General features: G+C 46.0%; 1 protein-coding gene across 1 annotated transcript; it reads right to left on the reverse strand.

The window, feature by feature from the left end:
- Positions 1-19,404: 19,404 nt before the first annotated feature.
- On the reverse strand, positions 19,405-20,355 carry LOC101953184 (olfactory receptor 14A16-like). The gene has a single exon (XM_005309248.2). The coding sequence runs from the start codon at positions 20,353-20,355 to the stop codon at positions 19,405-19,407; it is 951 nt and encodes a 316-aa protein (XP_005309305.2).
- Between the last annotated feature and the right edge of the window lie 542 nt (positions 20,356-20,897).

The following is a 20,897-nucleotide window of genomic DNA, read 5'->3' on the forward strand; positions in this document are numbered from 1 at the left end:
GGAAAGCAGTGGACATGTTATTCCTTGACTTTAGCAAAGCTTTTGATACGGTCTCTGTCATAACTATAAAGGGAAGGGTAACAGCCCACCTGTGTACAGTACTATAAAATCCCTCCTGGTCAGAGACTCCAAAATCCTTTTACTTGTAAAGGGTTAAGAAGCTCAGGTAACCTGGCTGACACCTGACCCAAAGGACCAATAAGGGGACAAGATACTTTCAAATCTTGGTGGGGGAAGGCTTTTGTTTGTGCTGCTTGTTTTGGGGGTTGTTCGCTCTTGGGACTGAGAGGGACCAGACATCAATCCAGGCTCTCCAAATCTTTCTGAACAAGTCTCTCATATTTCCAACTTGTAAGTAAACAGCCAGGCAAGGCGTGTTAGTTTTTATCTTTGTTTTCTCAACTTGTAAATGTACCTTTTTGCTAGAGTGTTTATCTCTGTTTGCTGTAAATTTGAACCTAAAGCTAGAGGGGATTCCTCTGGGCTCTTTAAGTTTGATTACCCTGTAAAGTTATTTTCCATCCTGATTTTACAGAGATGATTTTTACCTTTTTCTTTAATTAAAAGCCTTCTTTTTAAGAACCTGGTTGATTTTTCCTTGTTTTTAGATCCAAGGGGGTTGGACCTTGATCCACCAGGGGTTGTGGGAGGTAGGAGGGGGGATGGTTAATTTCTCCTTGTTTTAAATTCCAAGGGGTTTGGATCTGTATTTACCAGGGAATTGGTGAAGACTCTCTCAAGGCTACCCAGGGAAGGGAATTAGCATATTTGGGAGTGGTGGCAGCAGACCAGATCTAAGCTGGTAGTTAAGTTTAGATGTTTTCATGCAGGCCCCTAAATTTGTACCCTAAATTTCAGAGTGGGGAAGCAGCCTTGACATGGTGGCAGAGCGGTGGGATCATTTTAAACCAAAAGCCAGTAAGATTTTTTTCTCCTTTCTAGCTGCTTGGAAAGCAGAGCTGAAGTAGATGCATGTCTTATCTCTCCTTGCCTGAAGGCAGAGGTGTTAAGTTTTTTTTAACATGGGTCTTTGTTAAGAGAAGGAGTCAAGCAGTGAGCAAACAGCTGGCAAAAAGAATTTACAAGCTGCATTGTTTTTTTTTTCTTTCTATCTCTCGGGGATAGCTAGTTAGAAAGTCTCTGTTGCCTGAGCTGAGTGCTTTCCAGTTTCAGTTAACTGCAGAGGGGGTGTGACCCAGCACAAGAAAACAGGAAAATGACTACCAAGGACGTAGCTAACAAACTAGAAGTGGCCAGACTAGAAGCAGAAGAAAATGAAAGGAAACATCAGAGACTGCTCAAATTAAAAGAAAAAGAGATGGAGCTAAAAGAAAAAGAGATGGAGGAGAGAGAAAGAGAGAGGAAGCAGGAACTGGAATTAGCATGGGCTAGGCCAGATATAGCAGCCAATCCTAGCAACCCCGCTCCAGGTACCACTTCCCATCCCAGAAAATTCCTCACCTACAAGGCAGGCGATGATACTGAGGCCTTCTTAGAAAATTTTGAAAGGGCCTGCCTTGGGTACAGCATCATTCCAGACCAGTACATGGTAGAGCTGAGGCCGCAGCTCAGTGGACCCTTAACAGAGGTGGCTGCTGACATGCCTAAGGAACATATGAACAGTTATGAACTTTTTAAAAACAAGGCCAGAATCAGAATGGGGCTAACATGCGAGCATACCCATCGGCGGTTCAGAGCCCTAAGGTGGAAACCCGATGTGTCATTTACCCAACATGCCTACCACATTGGGAAAAATTGGGATGCCTGGATATCAGGAGCAAATGTTAAATCTACTGAAGAGTTGCCCTTCCTAATGCAAATGGACCAGTTTTTAGAGGGTGTTCCTGAGGAAATAGAAAGGTACATCCTAGATGGGAAGCCCAAAACTGTAACCGAGGCAGGGGAGATTGGAGCCAAATGGGTGGAGATGGCAGAAAAGAAAAAAACTAGTAGCAGTTGGAGCGAATATCAGAAGGGGCAACCCTAAACCAAACCTTACCACCGGGGACAACCCAAGGCCCCACCCACATCCCAAGGGAAACCCCAGACGCCTTCTCACCCCACCACACCAGTCTCCACCAACCAACATCGCCCCGGTGATACCTTAGCAGGGCGATGTTTTAAATGTAATGAACTGGGACATATAAAGGCTTATTGCCCCAAGAACCCCAACCGATTACAGTTCATTACACCACAATCACACCAAAGATTCCCAGATGCCTCTCTCATACCCTCGGAGCAAAGGGAAACCTTGAGAGTGGGCGGAAAGAAGGTTATCGCTTGGAGGGACACTGGGGCACAAGTATCGACAATCCACCAATCCCTAGTGGACCCAAACTCATCAATCCGGAGGCTCCAGTGACAATTCAACCCTTCATGTCACAGTCTGTAGCCTGGCCTACAGCCAAGTTGCATGTCCAGTACAAGGGCTGGTCAAGAATGTGGACTTTTGCAGAATATGACAAATATCCCATCCCCATGCTGCTGGGGGAAGACTTGGCCAACCATGTGAAACTAGCCAAGAGGGTGAGAATGGTCACCCGCAGCCAGGCTAAGCAAGCTTTCACCCCCATCCCTGTTCTTGAGCTGTCTCCCAGGTCCCCGTCTGTGTTACCAGAAACCCAGCCAAAGGTGGTGGAACCGGATCCCTTGCCAACGACTGCAACAGCCGTAGTGGATCCAATCCCAGAGACCCAACCAAAGCCAGTCCCAGAACCGAAACTGGCAACACAACCAGTGAGAGAACAATTGCCAGCACTGAGTTCAGCGTTTGCAAACCCGTCTACAACTCCAACACCAGGGGGCACCATTGAGCCTGAACTGGCAGAAGCAGCAGATAACCCTACCCAAGAGGCTAGGCCAGAGCCTGAAATGCCACATAGTGCACCAGCGGACAGTGGTTCACAGTCAACGGAAACAGCCCCAGCACCTGCATCGCTTCCAGAGGGACCAAGCCCAAGTCCACAGTCCAAGGAGGAACTGATGTCTCCACCATCAGGGGAACAGTTCCAGGCTGAGCAGGAAGCAGATGACAGCCTTCAGAAAGCTTGGGCGGTGGCAAGGAGCACCCCACTGCCTCTCAGCTCTTCTAACCGATCCCGGTTTGTTGTAGAACAAGGACTTTTGTACAAGGAGACTCTTTCTGGTGGGCACCAGGAAGACTGGCATCCTCAAAGACAGTTGGTAGTTCCCACTAAGTATCAGGTAAAGCTCTTGAGCTTAGCTCATGATCATCCCAGTGGCCATTCTGGGGTCAACAGAACCAAAGATCGGTTGGGGAAGTCCTTCCACTGGGAGGGAATGGGCAAGGACGTTGCTAATTATGTCCGATCTTGTGAGGTGTGCCAAAGAGTGGGAAGCCCCAAGACCAGGTCAAAGCCCAACTCCAGCTACTACCCATAATTGAGGTCCCATTTCAGCGAGTAGCTGTGGATATTCTGGGTCCTTTCCCAAAAAGACACCCAGAGGAAAGAAGTATATACTGAGGCTAGGTCTATACTACCCGCCTGAATCGGCGTGTAGAAATCGACCTCTCGGGGATCGATTTATCGCGTCCCGTTGGGACGCGACAATCGATCCCCGAATCGGCGCTCTAACTCCACCAGCGGAGGTGGTAGTAAGCGCCGCCGACAGAAAGCGGCAGAAGTCGATTTTGCCACCGTCCTCACAACGGGGTAAGTCGGCTGCTATACGTCGAATTCAGCTACGCTATTCACGTAGCTGAATTTGCGTATCTTAAATCGACTCCCCCCTGTAGTGTAGATGTACCCTGACTTTCATGGATTTTGCTACCCGATGGCCGGAAGCAATACCCTTAAGCAACACCAGAGCTAAAAGTGTGTGCCAGGCATTAGTACACATTTTTGCTAGGGTAGGTTGGCCCTCCGACATCCTTACAGATTCAGGAACTAATTTCCTGGTGGGAACCATGAAAAACCTGTGGGAAGCTCATGGGGTGAATCACTTGGTTGCCACCCCTTACCACCATCAAACCAATGGCCAGGTGGAGAGGTTTAACGGAACTTTGGGGGCCATGATACGTAAATTCATAAATGAACACTCCAATGATTGGGATCTAGTGTTGCAGCAGTTGCCTTTTGCCTACAGGGCTGTACCACATCCCAGTTTAGGGTTTTCACCATTTGAACTTGTGTATGGCCGTGAGGTTAAGGGGCCATTACAGTTGGTGAAGCAGCAATGGGAGGGGTTTACGCCTTCTCCAGCAACTAACATTCTAGACTTTGTAAGCAACCTACAAAGCACCCTCCGACACTCTTTAGCTCTTGCTAAAGAAAACCTAAAGGATGCTCAGGAAGAAGAAAAGGCCTGGTATGATAAACATTCCAGAGAACGGTCCTTCAAAGTAGGAGACCAAGTCATGGTCTTAAAGGCGCTCCAGGCCCATAAAATGGAAGAGTCGTGGGAAGGACCATTCATGGTCCAGGAGCACCTAGGAGCTGTTAACTATCTCATAGCATCCCCCACCTCCAACATAAAGCCTAAGGTATACCATGTTAATTCTCTTAAGCCCTTTTATTCCAGAGAATTAAAGGTTTCCCAGTTTACAGCCCAGGAAACAGATGACGCTGAGTGGCCTGAAGGTGTCTTCTACGAAGGAAAAAGTAATGGTGGCGTGCAAGAGGTGAACCTCTCCGCCACCCTTGGACGTCTGCAGCAGTAGCAGATCAAGGAGCTGTGCACTAGCTTTGCGCCAATGTTCCCAACCACCCCAGAATGGACCGAACGGGCATACCACTCCATTGACACAGGTAATGCTCACCCAATTAGAACCCCACCCTACAGGGAGTCACCTCATGCCCAAACTGCTATAAAAAGGGAGATCCAGGACATGCTACAGACGGGTATAATCCACCCCTCTTAGAGTGCATGGGCATCTCCAGTTGTTCTAGTTCCCAAACCAGATGGGGAAATACGCTTTTGCGTGGACTACCGTAAGCTAAATGCTGTAACTCGTCCTGACAACTATCCAATGTCACGCACAGATGAGCTATTGGAGAAATTGGGACATGCCCAATTCATCTCTACCTTACACTTAACCAAGGGGTACTGGCAAGTACCACTAGATGAACCCGCCAAGGAAAGGTCAGCCTTCGTCACACAGATATGGGTGTATGAATTTAATGTACTCCCTTTTGGGCTGCGAAATGCACCCGCCACCTTCCAAAGACTTGTAGATGGTCTCCTAGTGGGATTGGGAGAATCTGCCGTTGTCTACCTCGATGATGTGGCCATTTTTTCTGATTCATGGACAGAACACCTGGAGCACCTGGGAAAAGTCTTCGAGCGCATCAGGCAGGCAGGACTAACTGTTAAGGCTAAAAAGTGTCAAATAGGCCAAAACAGAGTGACTTACCTGGGGCACCAGGTCGGTCAAGGCACTATAAATCCCGTAAAGGCCAAAGTGGATGCTATCCAAAAGTGGCCGGTTCCAAAGTCAAAGAAACTGGTCCAATCCTTCTTAGGCTTGGCAGGATATTATAGGCGATTTGTACCCCACTACAGCCAAATCACCGCCCCGCTGACAGACCTAACCAGAAAGAAACAGCCAAATGCAGTTCAGTGGAGTGATGAGTGTCAAAAGGTCTTTAACCAGCTTAAGGCGACACTCATGTCTGACCCTGTGCTAAGGGCCCTAGACTTTGACAAACCGTTCCTAGTAACCACAGATGCGTCCGAGCGAGGCGTGGGAGCAGTTTTAATGCAGGAAGGACCGGATCAAGAATTCCATTCTGTTGTGTGTCTCAGCAAGAAACTGTCTGATAGGGAAAGCCACTGGTCAATCAATGAAAAGGAATGCTACGCCATTGTGTACGTGCTGGAAAAGCTACGACCATACGTTTGGGGATGGCGTTTCCAACTACAAACAGACCATGCTGCACTACAGTGGCTTCATACCACCAAGGAGAATAACAAAAAACTTCTTTGGTGGAGTTTAGCTCTCCAAGATTTCGATTTTGAAATACAAGACATTTCAGGAGTTTCTAACAAAGTGGCTGATGCACTCTCCCAGGAAAGTTTCCCAGAATCAACTGGTTAAACATTGTTCTTGGAATGTGGAACATATTGTTAGTTTTTATATAATCCGTAGTATGTCTAAAGGTGCATGTGTCTTATTAACTCTGTTTTCTCCTAGAGCTCCGGGAAGAAATCACAGCCAGTGTGGAACCAGCTGTCCAACACTATCTGTGATTTGGGGGGCATGTCATAACTATAAAGGGAAGGGTAACAGCCCACCTATGTACAGTACTATAAAATCCCTCCTGGTCAGAGACTCCAAAATCCTTTTACCTGTAAAGGGTTAAGAAGCTCAGGTAACCTGGCTGACACCTGACCCAAAGGACCAATAAGGGGACAAGATAATTTCAAATCTTGGTGCGGGGAAGGCTTTTGTTTTTGCTCTTTGTTTTGGGGGTTGTTCGCTCTTGGGATTTAGAGGGACCAGACATCAATCCAGGCTCTCCAAATCACTGCAGACTACGTGGCTCTGGGAAGAATGATAAAGGAGTTTGAGGCGCAAGTGGTGTTCTCGTCCATCCTCCCTGTGCAAGGAAAAGGCCGGGGTAGAGACCGTCGAATCGTGGAAGTCAACGAATGGCTACGCAGGTGGTGTCGGAGAGAAGGATTTGGATTCTTCGACCATGGGATGGTGTTCCAAGAAGAAGGAGTCCTAGGCAGAGACGGGCTCCACCTAACGAAGAGAGGGAAGAGCATCTTCGCCAGCAGGCTGGCTAACCTAGTGAGGGGGGCTTTAAACTAGTTTCAGCGGGGGAAGGAGAGCAAAGCCCTGAGGTAAGTGGGGAAATGGGATCCTGGGAGGAAGCACAAGCAGGAGAGCACAAGAGGGGAGGACTCCTGTCTCATGCTGAGAAAGAGGGACGATCGATGAGTTATCTTAAGTGCTATACACAAATGCAAGAAGCCTGGGAAACAAGCAGGGAGAACTGGAAGTCCTGGCACAGTCAGGGAGCTATGATGTGATTGGAATAACAGAGACTTGGGGGGATAACTCACATGACTGGAGTACTGTCATGGATGGATATAAACTGTTCAGAAAGGACAGGCAGGGCAGAAAAGGTGGGGGAGTTGCGTTGTATGTAAGAGAGGAGTATGACTGCTCAGAGCTCTGGTATGAAACTGCAGAAAAACCTGAGTGTCTCTGGATAAAGTTGAGAAGTGTGAGCAACAAGGGTGATGTCGTGGTTGGAGTCTGCTATAGACCACCAGACCAGGGGGATGAGGTGGACGAGGTTTTCTTCTGGCAACTAGCAGAAGTTGCTAGATCGCAGGCCCTGGTTCTCATGGGAGACTTTAATCACCCTGATATCTGCTGGGAAAGCAATACAGCGGTGCACAGGCAATCCAGGAAATTTTTGGAAAGTGTAGGGGACAATTTCCTGGTGCAAGTGCTGGAGGAACCAACTAGGGGCAGAGCTTTTCTTGACCTGCTACTCACAAACAGGGAAGAATTAGTAGGGGAAGCAAAAGTGGATGGGAACCTGGGAGGCAGTGACCATGAGATGGTCGAGTTCAGGATCCTGACACAAGGAAGAAAGGAGAGCAGCAGAATACGGACCCTGGACTTCAGAAAAGCAGACTTTGACTCCCTCAGGGAACAGATGGGCAGGATCCCCTGGGAGAATAACATGAAGGGCAAAGGGGTCCAGGAGAGATGGCTGTATTTTAAAGAATCCTTATTGAGGTTGCAGGAACAAACCATCTCGATGTGTAGAAAGAATAGTAAATATGGCAGGTGACCAGCTTGGCTAAACAGTGAAATCCTTGCTGATCTTAAACGCAAAAAAGAAGCTTAAAAGAAGTGGAAGATTGGACAAATGACCAGGGAGGAGTATAAAAATATTGCTCAGGCACGCAGGAGTGAAATCAGGAAGGCCAAATCACACTTGGAGTTGCAGTTAGCAAGAGATGTTAAGAGTAACAAGAAGGGTTTCTACAGGTATGTTAGCAAGAAGAAGAAAATCAAGGAAAGTGTGGGCCTCTTACTGAATGAGGGAGGCAACCTAGTGACCGAGGATGTGGAAAAAGCTAATGTACTCAAAGATTTTCTTGCCTCTGTCTTCACGCACAAGGTCAGCTCCCAGATTGCTGCACTGGGCAGTACAGCACGGGGAGAAGGTGACCAGCCCTCTGTGGAGAAAGAAGTGGTTCGGGAGTATTTAGAAAAACTGGACGTGCACAAGTCCATGGGGCCGGATGTGCTGCATCCGAGGGTGCTAAAGGAGTTGGCGGGTGAGATTGCAGAGCCATTAGCCATTATTTTTGAAAACTCATGGCGATCGGGGGAGGTCCCAGATGACTGGAAAAAGGCTAATGTAGTGCCCATCTTTAAAAAAGGGAAGAAGGAGGATCCGGGGAACTTCAGGCCAGTCAGCCTCACCTCAGTCCCTGGAAAAATCATGGAGCAGGTCCTCAAGGAATCAATTATGAAACATTTAGAGGAGAGGAAAGTGATCAGGAACAGTCAGCATGGATTCACGAAAGGGAAGTCGTGCCTGACTAACCTAATTGCCTTCTATGATGAGATAACTGGCTCTGTGGATGAGGGGAAAGCAGTGGATGTGTTATTCCTTGACTTTAGCAAAGCTTTTGATACGGTCTCCCACAGTATTCTTGCCGCCAAGTTAAAGAAGTATGGGCTGGATGAATGGACTGTAAGGTGGATAGAAAGCTGGCTAGATCGTTGGGCTCAACGGGTAGTGATCAATGGCTCCATGTCTATTTGGCAGCCGGTTTCAAGCGGAGTGCCCCAAGGGTCGGTCCTGGGGCCGGTTTTGTTTAATATCTTTATTAATGATCTGGAGGATGGTGTGGACTGCACTCTCAGCAAGTTTGCAGATGACACTAAACTAGGAGGCGTGGTAGATACACTAGAGGGTAGGGATAGGATACAGAGGGACCTAGACAAATTAGAGGATTGGGCAAAAAGAAATCTGATCAGGTTCAACAAGCACAAGTGCAGAGTCCTGCACTTAGGACAGAATAATCCCATGCACTGCTACAGATTAGGGAGTGTGTGTCTAGGCAGCAGTTCTGCAGAAAAGGACCTAGGGGTTACAGTGGACGAGAAGCTGGATATGAGTCAACAGTGTGCCCTTGTTGCCAAGAAGGCTAACAGCATTTTGGGCTGTATAAGTAGGAGCATTGCCAGCAGATCCAGGGATATGATCATTCCCTTCAATTCTGCACTGGTGAGGCCTTATCTGGAGTACTGTATCCAGTTTTGGGCCCCACTCTAGAAGAAAGATGTGGAAAAATTGGAAAGTGTCCAGCAGAGGGCAACAAAAATGATTAGGGGGCTGGAGCACATGATTTATGAGGAGATGCTGAGGGAACTGGGATTATTTAGTCTGCAGAAAAGAAGATTGAGGGAGGATTTGATAGCTGCTTTCAACTACCTGAAAGGAGGTTCCAAAGAGGAAGAATCTAGACTGTTCTCAGTAGTACCAGATGACAGAACAAGGAGTAATGGTCTCTAATTGGAGTGGGGGAGGTTTAGGTTGGATATTAGGGAAAAAATTTCACTATGAGGGTGGTGAAGCACTGGAATGGGTTACCTAGGGAGATGGTGGAATCTCCTTCCTCAGAGGTTTTTAAGGTCAGGTTTGACAAAGCCCTGGCTGGTATGATTTAGTTGGGGTTTGGTCCTGCTTTGAGCAGGGAGTTGGACTAGATGACTTCCTGAGGTCCCTTCCAACCTGAAATTCTATGATTCTATTATTTATATGGAGGCAATATGATATTTTCTTTCTTATTATCTGTCCGTTTTCTAATGATTTCTAACATTCTGTTAGATTTTTTGACTGCCGCTGCACAGTGAGTGGATGTTTTCAGAGAACTATTCACAATGACTTCAAGATTTCTGTCTTGAGTGGTAACAGCTAATTTAGATCCCAGGCAGTGCAGATGTTTAGGAGGTCCTGAACTTTGCCTCAATGCAAAGATGTTTTTCAGCATACACAAGACATGAACTTCACGAAGGAGGCAACACCTATTCATCAAAGGGTGCCTGGGTTGCTGCATCATCTGTTTGAACTCTGCTTTAGTGTAGGTACATGACCTAATCAACACTCTGCAGGGTACTCAACCCCACCTGGAGTGAGGGTTCTGCTGGTCCAGCTCCGAAGTTCTGGACCTTGGTCTTCTCCCATGAGGTGTTCATTCCCGTAGTGTGGCCAGCATCTGGGGGGATGATGCTGAAATGTTTTGACTTCCCCACAAACAAGGCAGCATTGTCAGTACAGTTTTGGTCAGTAAACACTTCTTCACCAACCTTGATTCAGATACGTGGAGTGGTAAGTCCTACAAGCCAGTCGATGGCTCGGCAGAATAGTGCCAGGGCGAGAATGCATCCCTGCTGCATACCTGATGCTGAGTAGAAATGCAGTGAAACCCAGGAATCAATGTGCACTCTTGCACCTGGTACTGGTGTGAGGATAATGCACCACATTTAGCAGATCATCTGGAACACCAAGTCTTTTCAGGAATCTTGCCCATATTATGTATGCATGTATTGTAGTACCTAGAAGCCCCAGTCATGGATCAGGGCTCCGTTGTGGCAAGCACTGTCCAAACACAGAGCAAACAGACAACCTCTGCCCCAAAGACACCATAATCTAACTCTCTGATCCTGTTGCTTAACCCCACTAAACTCAGTGTCTTCAGTAATATCTTGCAAAAGTAAGTTCCACCAGCTAATTCTGCATTATTTGTGATAATATGAGCTTTGTGATCTAAGATGTTTGTTTAACCTCCACAACTACTTTAGTAGCTGACAACTTCACAGTCTTTTATACATTTATCGTGACAAAAGCCCTGTGGGGCAAGGCAGTGGAATTATTCACATTGCACAGATGGGGAAGTAAGGCCCAGAGAGACACAAGATTTGTCTTCATTGCTCAGTTAACCTGGGTTCAGGTGTGGGAACCCAGGTCAATTTACCCCAGAGTTGAGTGTCCACATTGCTAAGACACTCTTAAGTCAGGTATTGTAGCCAGGTCCACACTAGCACTGTAATAACCTGGGTGAGGCACTCGGATTTATGGGGCACAGGCCATGGTTCTGAACTAAGCTGTGCTGCTCTGTGAATTGTTTTGCAGTGTACAATGGGAGAACTTCTCTGTCTATCTTGGGCCCTTGTGCAGATGTGATTTTACCTAGAGCTGTCTGAAAGCCAGTATTTCTGATATGCAGGAAATTTAGATTTTTTGGGGGGAAGGGGGGAATTTGATTTTGTTCTGAATTGTTTTCTAAATTTCCCTTTAACTGAAAATTCCAGGAAAAGTTTCATTTCAGAAACACCAACTTATGGTATCTCTGAGAGGAGACATGCTCCCTTGCAAGTGGCAACTGCTGACTGAAATTAACATTCTTGTCATTTTTGCACTGCCTGAAACTCACAGAAATGTCAGTTTTAGTCATCACTGACCAGGAATTAGGTTCTGGGATCACTGTCACTGGCACTTTGGAGCTCCCTAGGAAGCCCTCTGTGTTGGAGCTTTCCTGGAGCTGTGAACCCTGGAAGCTCTGAGATCCACCAGCCAGGAAAGCTGGGAAGTTTCCCTCTTTTTCTTCAGAAAATTTCCATCAGCTCTATTCTTATCTCAACAAATCAGTGAACAAGTGCTCCGTGGGCTGCGCATGCATCTCAGTTCTGTCTGCAGTCCGTATTCCAACCAGGCAAGGCCTGGATATAGTTCAGGATGCCAGAAAGAGGGTTTAAAAGATGTTTGTGGGGTTTAACTCCAAACTGGTGCATATAGACTGGTAGGTGACTTTTGATGCAGAAGAAGGGTGTCGGAAGAAAGGCAGGAAAATACAACCATGGGGGAAGACATGGAGGAGTCTCAGTAGCCTGTCTCCTCACTGCAAAGTGGACATGTCCCAGCCCAAATTAAAGCAGAGCCAGGGTTCTAAGCCACACCCCTAGCTGGGATAGCTAGCCTGGATTCAAAGCATCTCCAAAAATAGGTCACAGGGATTTGTGTGTGGACAGTAGAGGCTTTTGGGCTAAAATCTGGGTTAACTCTGAAATGAAGAGATACCTCAAGGATCAAACTTTCACAAGCACCTTGGAGATTTAGGAGATTAAATCCCACTTTCAAAAGTGACTCTGAGCCAGATTTTTAAAGGTATTTAGGCACTTCATGCTGGTCCCAATGGATTCTCCAGATGCAAAGATAAAACCTCTGTGGCCCACCATCTCATACTGATGCAGGCGACCTTATAGGCTGCTCTGATGCTGCACCTCCCTCTCCATTTGGATCTGTGACTGTGGGAATGGAAGGGCCTTTTGAGGTCTCTTCAACACCAAGAGGGGAGGAAAATATTTAGGAAAAGTTGCTATCAAAAAATTGTCACCACTTCTTGAATTTACTCTGACTGAGGGGATGGTTCATGGACTGATTGACTCAATGTGGCCTTTCTTGCAAGGGAAGAACATGGGGGAACATAATGAAATGCAAAGGCAGCACATTTCTGGTAAAGGAAAGCAGGAAGGTGCTGACCTGGGAGCTGGGAGAGCTGGAGTCAATTTCTTACTCTGCCACTGGCTTCCCATGTGACTTTGGGCAAAACACATAGGGTAAAATCTTGAAAAGTGATGTAGGAGCCTAAGTTCCATTTTAAAACCTGACTTAGGTGCATGGATGTTGAACATCAATGAGGTTGTGATTTCTAAGTGTCTGAGGGCCAGATTTTTAAAGGTATTTAGATGCCTAGTAGGATTTTCAAGAGCACGTGGACAACTAACAGCCAGTGATTCTTTTGAAAATCAACCCTCTCTCCCCATGGTGTTTTTGTTTCTTTATTTGTTCGTTTTTACTAGGGCTGTTGCCTAATCACTGTTCACTCAAAAAAATTTATTGTGATTAATCACAATTTTAGTCTCACTGTTAAACAATAACAACAAGGAGTCTGGTGGCACCTTAAAGACTAACAGATTTATTTGGGCATAAGCTTTCGTGGGTAAAAACCTCACTTGTTTGGATGCATAGAGTGAAAGTTACAGATGCAGGCATTATATACTGACACATGGAGAGCAGGGAGTTACTTTGCAAGTGGAGAACCAGTGTTGACAGGGCCAATTTAATCAGGGTGGATGTAGTCCACTCCCGATAATAGATGAGGAGTTGTCAATGCCAGGAGAGGAAAAGCTGCTTCCGTAATGAGCCAGCCACTCCCAGTCCCTATTCAAGCCCAGATTAATGGTGTTAAATTTGCAAATGAATTTTAGTTCTGCTGTTTCTCTTTGAAGTCTGTTTCTGAAGTTTTTTTGTTCAATGATAGTGACTTTTAAATCTGTAATAGAATGACAGGGAGATTGAAGTGTTCACTTACTGGCTTATGTATCAGAGGGGTAGCCGTGCTAGTCTGAATCTGTAAAAAGCAACAGAGGGTCCTGTGGCACCTTTGAGACTAACAGAAGTATTGGGAGCATAAGCTTTCGTGGGTAAGAACCTCACTTCCTCAGATGCAATGTCTTGCATCTGAAGAAGTGAGGTTCTTACCCACGAAAGCTTATGCTCCCAATACTTCTGTTAGTCTCAAAGGTGCCACAGGACCCTCTCTGGCTTATGTATGTTACCATTCCTGATGTCCAATTTGTGTCCATTTATTCTTTTGCGGTGGAACCGCCTCGTTAAGGCCATCGACCCACACCTGGGAGAGGTCACCGTCAACCGCACCATCCCCAGCACCGACAGCCCGCTGCACCCAGACTTCGTTGTCACGGATGAGGTTGGAAAAAAGATCATTCTGGTCGACGTAATGATTCCATTCGAGTACAGAACCCCGGCCTTCCGTGAAGCCCGAGCCCACAAGCTCAAAAAGTACGCCCCCTGGCTAGCACCCTGCGGACAAAGGGCTACAAGGTGCACACCGACGCCCTGCTCGTTGGGGCCCTGGGTGCCTGGGACCCATGTAACGAATGCGTGCTAAGGACCTGTGGGGTAGGCCGTCATTACGCACGGCTCATGAGACACCTAATGGTCTCGAACACTGTTCATTGGTCACGGGACATCTACACAGAGCACATCACCAGCCACCGCCAATACCGGGAGTGAGCTGGGGAGACCTCGTGCACATGCAACGGGGAGAGACCTATAAACCCCCCCTGCTGAACTTTATCCCCTGAGCCCTGAACCCACCAAACCTAACTGAATCCCACCATGTGAGGGTCACCCCATCCCCATTACCCAGCCCGCTTACTTATACTGGGGGCTGTATGTGATGGCCAGTGGTGTTCTGTTATTGTCCTTGTTGGGCCTGTCCTGTAGTAGGCGATTTCTGGGTACCCGTCTTGCTCTGTCAATCTGTTTCCTAACTTCCCCACCTACCTGCCACAGGGGGCTACAACAGTGGTACCCTCAACTCATCTAACAACATTGTCAATCTTTCCAACCACACACTTAGCCCAGCAGAAGAGTCTGTACTATCTTGGGGACTCTCTTTCTGTCCCACCATCCCCACAAACACAATACACTTCTGCGGTGATCTGGAAGCCTACTTTCGTCATCTCCGACTCAAGGAATATTTTCAACCCACCACTGAACAGTGCACTGACCCACAGGAACCCTCCTACCAACACTACAAGAAGAAGAACTCTGCGTGGACTCCTCCTGACGGTCGAAATGACAGACTGGACCCCTACATAGAGTGCTTCCGCAGACATGCACAGGCTGAAATTGTGGACAAACAACATCACTTGTCCCATAACCTCAGCCGTACAGAACGCAATGCCATCCACAGCCTCAGAAACAACTTTGACATTCTCATCAAAGGGGCTGACAAAGGAGGTGCTGTAGTCATAATGAACAGGTTGGATTATGAACAGAAGGCTGCCAGGCAACTCTCCAAGTCCACATTCTATAGGCCACTATCCTCTGATCCCACTGAGAAATACCAAAAGAAACTACACCATCTGCTCAAGAAATTCCCAGCTACAGTATGGGAACAAATCTACATGGATACACCACCAGAACCCCGACCAGGGGTATTCTGTTACCCAAGATCCATAAATCTGGAAACCCTGGACGCCCCATCATCTCAGGCATTGGCACTCTCACAGCAGGATTATCTGGCTATTTGGCCTCTCTCCTCAGACACTACGCTACCAGCACTCCCAGCTATCTTCGAGACACCACCGACTTCCTGAGGAAACTACAATGCATTGGTGTTCTTCCTGAAAACACCATTCTGGCAACCATGGATGTAGAAGCACTTTACACCAATATTCCACATGAGGATGGACTACAAGCTGTCAGGAACAGTATCCCTGATGAGGCCACAGCACGCCTGGTGGCTGAGCTTTGTGACTTTGTCCTCACTCACAACCACTTCAGATTTGGGGACAACTTATACCTTCAAGTCAGTGGCACTGCTATGGGTACCCACATGGCCCCACAGTATGCCAACATTTTTATGGCTGACTTAGAACAACGCTTCCCCAGCTCTCGTCCCCTAGTGCCCCTCCTCTACTTGTGCTACATTGATGACATCTTCATCATATGGACCCACGGAAAGGAGGCCCTTGAAGAATTCTACCTGGACTTCAACAATTTCCACCCCACCATCAACCTCAGCCTGGACCAGTCCACACAAGAGATCCACTTCCTGGACACTACAGTGCAAATAAGTGATGGTCACATTAATACCACCCTATACCGGAAACCTACTGACCGCTATACGTACCTACATGCCTCCAGCTTCCATCCAAGACACATCACACGATCTATTGTCTACAGCCAAGCCCTAAGATACAACCGAATTTGCTCCAACCCCTCAGACAGAGACAAACACCTACAAGATCTTTATCAAGCATTCGTAAAACTACAATACCCACCTGGGGAAGTTAGGAAACAGATTGACAGAGCAAGACAGGTACCCAGAAATCACCTACTACAGGACAGGCCCAACAAGGACAATGACAGAACACCACTGGCCATCACATACAGCCCCCAGCTAAAACCTCTCCAGTGCATTATCCACGATCTACAACCTATCCTGGAAAATGATCCTTCACTCTCACAGACCTTGGGAGGCAGGCCAGTCCTCTCTTACAGACAACCGCCCAATCTGAAGCAAATCCTCACCAGCAACTACACACCACAGCACAGAAACACCAACCCAGGAACCAATCCCTATAGCAAACCTTGTTGCCTACTCTGTCCCCATATCTACTCTGGCGACACTATTAGAGGACCCAACCACATCAGCCACACCATCAAGGGCTCATTCACCTGCACATCCACTAATGTTATATATGCCATTATATGCCAGCAATGCCCCTCTGCCATGTACATTGGCCAAACCGGACAGTCTCTCCGCAAAAGAATAAATGGACACAAATCGGACATCAGGAATGGTAACATACATAAGCCAGTAAGTGAACACTTCAATCTCCCTGGTCATTCTATTACAGATTTAAAAGTCACTATAATTGAAAAAAAACTTCAGAAACAGACTTCAAAGAGAAACAGCAGAACTAAAATTCATTTGCAAATTTAACACCATTAATCTGGGCTTGAATAGGGACTGGGAGTGGCTGGCTCATTACGGAAGCAGCTTTTCCTCTCCTGGCATTGACACCTGCTCATATATTATCGGGAGTGGATTACATCCACCCTGATTGAATTGGCCCTGTCAACACTGGTTCTCCACTTGCGAAGTAACTCCCTGCTCTCCATGTGTCAGTATATAATGCCTGCATCTGTAACTTTCACTTTATGCATCCAAAGAAGTGAGGTTTTTACCCACGAAAGCTTATGTCCAAATAAATCTGTTAGTCTTTAAGGCTCCACCAGACTCCTTGTTGTTTTTGTAGATACAGACTAACACGGCTACCCCCTGATACTTGTTAAACAATAGAATAACAATTGAAATTTATTAAATATTTTGGATGTTTTTCTACATTTTCAAATATATATACACAAAAATGCTTTAAAAATGAAAAATCATTACTGAAAAATGAAAACTTTGATCAAAAAATTAAACCGTTAACTAAAATATTAAAATTAGTACTGAAAAATCATTTTGTCCCAAAATACTTGGGCTTCCACAAATTTATTTTAGTACAAAATATTTAGGTTTTGAAACTGCATTCACTTAGATGTTTCCATTTCAAGTAAAAGTTTTCATTTTCTAAACACCAAAACAAATATTGTTTTCAAAAACTGATCATATTTAATATCCCAATCATTTTTATAGATTTTTTCTATTATTTTCAGTTTCTGAGTGTGTTTTTGTTTGCTTGTTTGTTTGTTTGTTTGTTTGTTTTTCATAAATAACAGAAAATTTGGATTAAAATTGAAATCTTCTGCAAAAATAGTCATTTTGGTCAACAGATCAGTTTTGATTTAAAATTCCAAGCAGCTCTACTATTTGGGAGGTTTTGAAAATCTCAGAGTAAATGTTTGGGGTATAGAAGGTCCATCACTCTCTTTTCCTTTGCCCTCATTCCATCATCTGGACCTCCAAGCCTTGACACCCAACAAGGAACATAAGGAAACCTGGTGGAGCAGGGCAACATTGGGTCAGAAAGAAAGGAGAGTAGGGCTGGGAAAACAGAACACTGTTTCCACAAAGATGCTGGTTTCTTTCTGAGATACACACATTAATAGCTGGGGTATCTTGAGCATGTCTACATTGCAGGTGGGCGTAACCTTCCCAGCCTGTGTAGACAGACTCACACTAGCTTCATTTGAGCTAGCAGATTAAGACTAGGAGTGTATGTATTGCAAAGACTCAGGCTGGCAACCTGAGCAATGATTGAGAGCCTTAGGGCTCGTCTACACTGGGGGGGAGGGTCAATCTAAGATATGCAACTTCAGCTATGCTATTCGCATAGCTGAAGTCGAAGTATCTTAGTTCGACTTACCTGGCAGTCCTCTTGGTGGCAAGTCAACCACCCCGGCTCCCCTGTCGACTTCGCTTACTCCTCCTGCCGAGGTGGAGTACGGGCATCAATTCGGGAATCAATTTATCATGTCTAGATGAGACGTGATAAATCGATCACCGATAGATCGATTACTACCAACCGATCCGGTGGGTAGTATAGATGTGGCCTTAGCAGCTGCTTGAGCTGCAAAGTCTCCACTGCTGCTTTAGCATGCTAGCTTGAGCACAGCTAGCACAAGTCTGTCTAGGTGGACTGGAAGGCTCACTCCTAGCTGCAGTGCAGACATACCCTCAAGGGCAAAGGCCCCAAGAGAAAACTCACAAAAGTTCACCAGCCTTTTAAAATGATCTTATTTTTTGCCAGCGAGAGATTGCCCAAACACCCACCCCTCTCCCCCCACAGCCATGCACCACCCAAGCTTAGTAGAAGTTGGTATCCAAGTCTACATCTGAAGTAGTTAGGATCAATGTTGGAATTTCAATAGACGGTTGTCATAACTATAAAGGGAAAGGTAACAGCCCTCCTGTGTACAATACTATAAAATCCCTCCTGGCCAGAGACTCTAAAATCCTTTTACGTGTAACAGGCTAAGAAGCTCAGGTAACCTGGCTGACACCTGACCCAAAGGACCAATAAGGGGACAAGATACTTTCAAATCTTGGTGGGGGGAAGGTTTTTGTTTGTGCTCTTTGTTTTGGGGGTTGTTCGCTCTTGGGACTGAGAGGGACCAGACATCAATCCATGCGCTCCAAATCTTTCTGAACAAGTCTCTCATATTTCAAACTTGTAAGTAAACAGCCAGGCAAGGCGTGTTAGTTTTATCTTTGTTTTCTCAACTTGTAAATGTACCTTTTACTAGGGTGTTTACCTCTGTTTGCTGTAACTTTGAACCTAACGCTAGAGGGGGTTCCTCTGGGCTCTTTAAGTTTGATTACCTTGTAAAGTTAGTTTCCATTCTGATTTTACAGAGATGATTTTTACCTTTTTCTTTAATTAAAAGCCTTCTTTTTAAGAACCTGGTTGATTTTTCCTTGTTTTTAGATCCAAGGGGGTTGGATCTTGATCCACCAGGAGTTTGTGGGGGAAAGGAGGGGGAATGGTTAATTTCTCCTTTTTTTAAGATCCAAGGGGTTTGGATCTGTACTCAACAGGGAATTGTTGAAGAGTCTCTCAAGGCTACCCAGGGAAGGGAATTAGCACATTGGGAGTGGTGGCAGCAGACCAGATCTAAGCTGGTAATTAAGCTTAGAAGTTTTCATGCAGGCCCCCACATCTGTACCCTAAAGTTCAGAGTGGGGAAGGAGCATTGACAATGGTCAACTCCGTTTGATGACTTTGAAAATCCCTTCCTAAGTCTACCACTGGGCAGATTGTCCATCTACTCACACATGTGTAAAGCAGGAGAAACTCCACCAAAGTCAACGGTGTCACTCTCATGAATAAGGGTTTCCCAAGATTCCAGTCAAGTCAATCTAAAAATGGACATTCCACTCTTTGGAAAAACATTTCCTGGCTATCACCCTACCCAGAGCCTCTCTTATCTCCTTGTTCCTCAAGCTATAAATGATTGGATTCGATAATGGTGGCAGCACGGCATAGAGCACAGATGCCAACAGGTCCCAATAGGAAGAAGACATTGAGGTTTGCCTCATATACACAAAGCTGCCAGTGCCAAAGAATAAGCCAATGACCACAAGGTGTGGCAGGCAGGTGGAGAAGGCTTTACGCCTTCCCTGCATGGATGGGATCTTCATCACGGTGGAAAAAATCTGAATGTAGGACACGATGATAAACACAAAACAGCCCAGTGCTAAGCACACCCCAAAGAGGACCACCACAACCTTGTTGGAGTATGTGTCAGAGCAGGACAGCTTGAGCAACTGAGGGATATCACAGAAGAATTGGCCGACAACATTGGAATGGCAGAAGGGCAACCTAAAGGTGTTGCCTGTGTGAAGCACTGAATATAGGAATCCACTGACCCAGGAACCTGCTGCCATCTGGGCACAGGTACCCCTGCTCATGATCATCCTGTAATGCAGAGGAAAACAGATGGCAGTGTAGCGATCATATGCCATCACGGAGAGAAAGGCACATTCTGTGGCTGCAAGTGAAATAACCAGAAAGACTTGGGTGACGCATCCAAAGAAGGAAATGGACCTGGTGTTGGTTAGGGAGTTGGCAAACATCTTGGGGATGGTGACGGAGATGTAGCAGAGGTCTAGGAAGGATAGGTTGAATAGAAAGAAATACATAGGGGTGCGAAGGTGGCAATCGAGGGCTACAACTGCAATGATAAGAAGGTTTCCTATCACAGCTGCTAGATAAATGAGTAGGAACACCATGGAATATAAAATCTGTTGCTCTCGGATGTCAGAGAATCCCAGAAGAAGGAACTCACTCACGGTAGTTCTATTGACCATCGCCTTCCATATACTTTGTGCTGCCTGTAAAGGAAAAGGACTTGGAGTAATCAAAAAGAAAGGAAGCATATAAAATATTAAGGCACAAAATTCCCATTTCAGCTAAAATTGAGTTAAGATTTTGCACCTTTTTTGTGTTGATGGAGGTTTTACTACTCACACAAATATCTTGATGGAGACTTTGAAAGCCATCTAGGGAATGTGAGTGCTTGGAAGTGGTGAATGTGAAAAGGATCTAAGGGTTAACACGAGCTCCTAATGTGATGCTATGACACAATCATGTGGGGAACATCAACCTGAATGACATGTGATGGAGGTCTCATGCAGAGATTACTAAAATATCTTTGGAATTTCTAAATAATATAGAGGACAATTTCCTAACTCAAAATTGTTGCGTCTAAAATGGGGTAATTCTAGATTAGACCTTGTCCTACCAGATAAAGAGAAACTGATCACAGAACTAAGGATTAGTGTTAGCTTAGGTACATGTGATCATGACTTGATCACATTTATAATGTGTAAGTACAATGAAGTCCAGACCA

Source organism: Chrysemys picta, chromosome 13 (genome assembly GCF_011386835.1).
Source record: "Chrysemys picta bellii isolate R12L10 chromosome 13, ASM1138683v2, whole genome shotgun sequence".
Taxonomy (NCBI): Eukaryota; Metazoa; Chordata; order Testudines; family Emydidae; genus Chrysemys; species Chrysemys picta.

Coding starts and splice junctions, on each gene's coding strand:
- LOC101953184 (XM_005309248.2), bottom strand. CDS start 20,355: ATGGTCAATAGAACTACCGTGAGTGAGTTCCTTCTTCTGGGATTCTCT.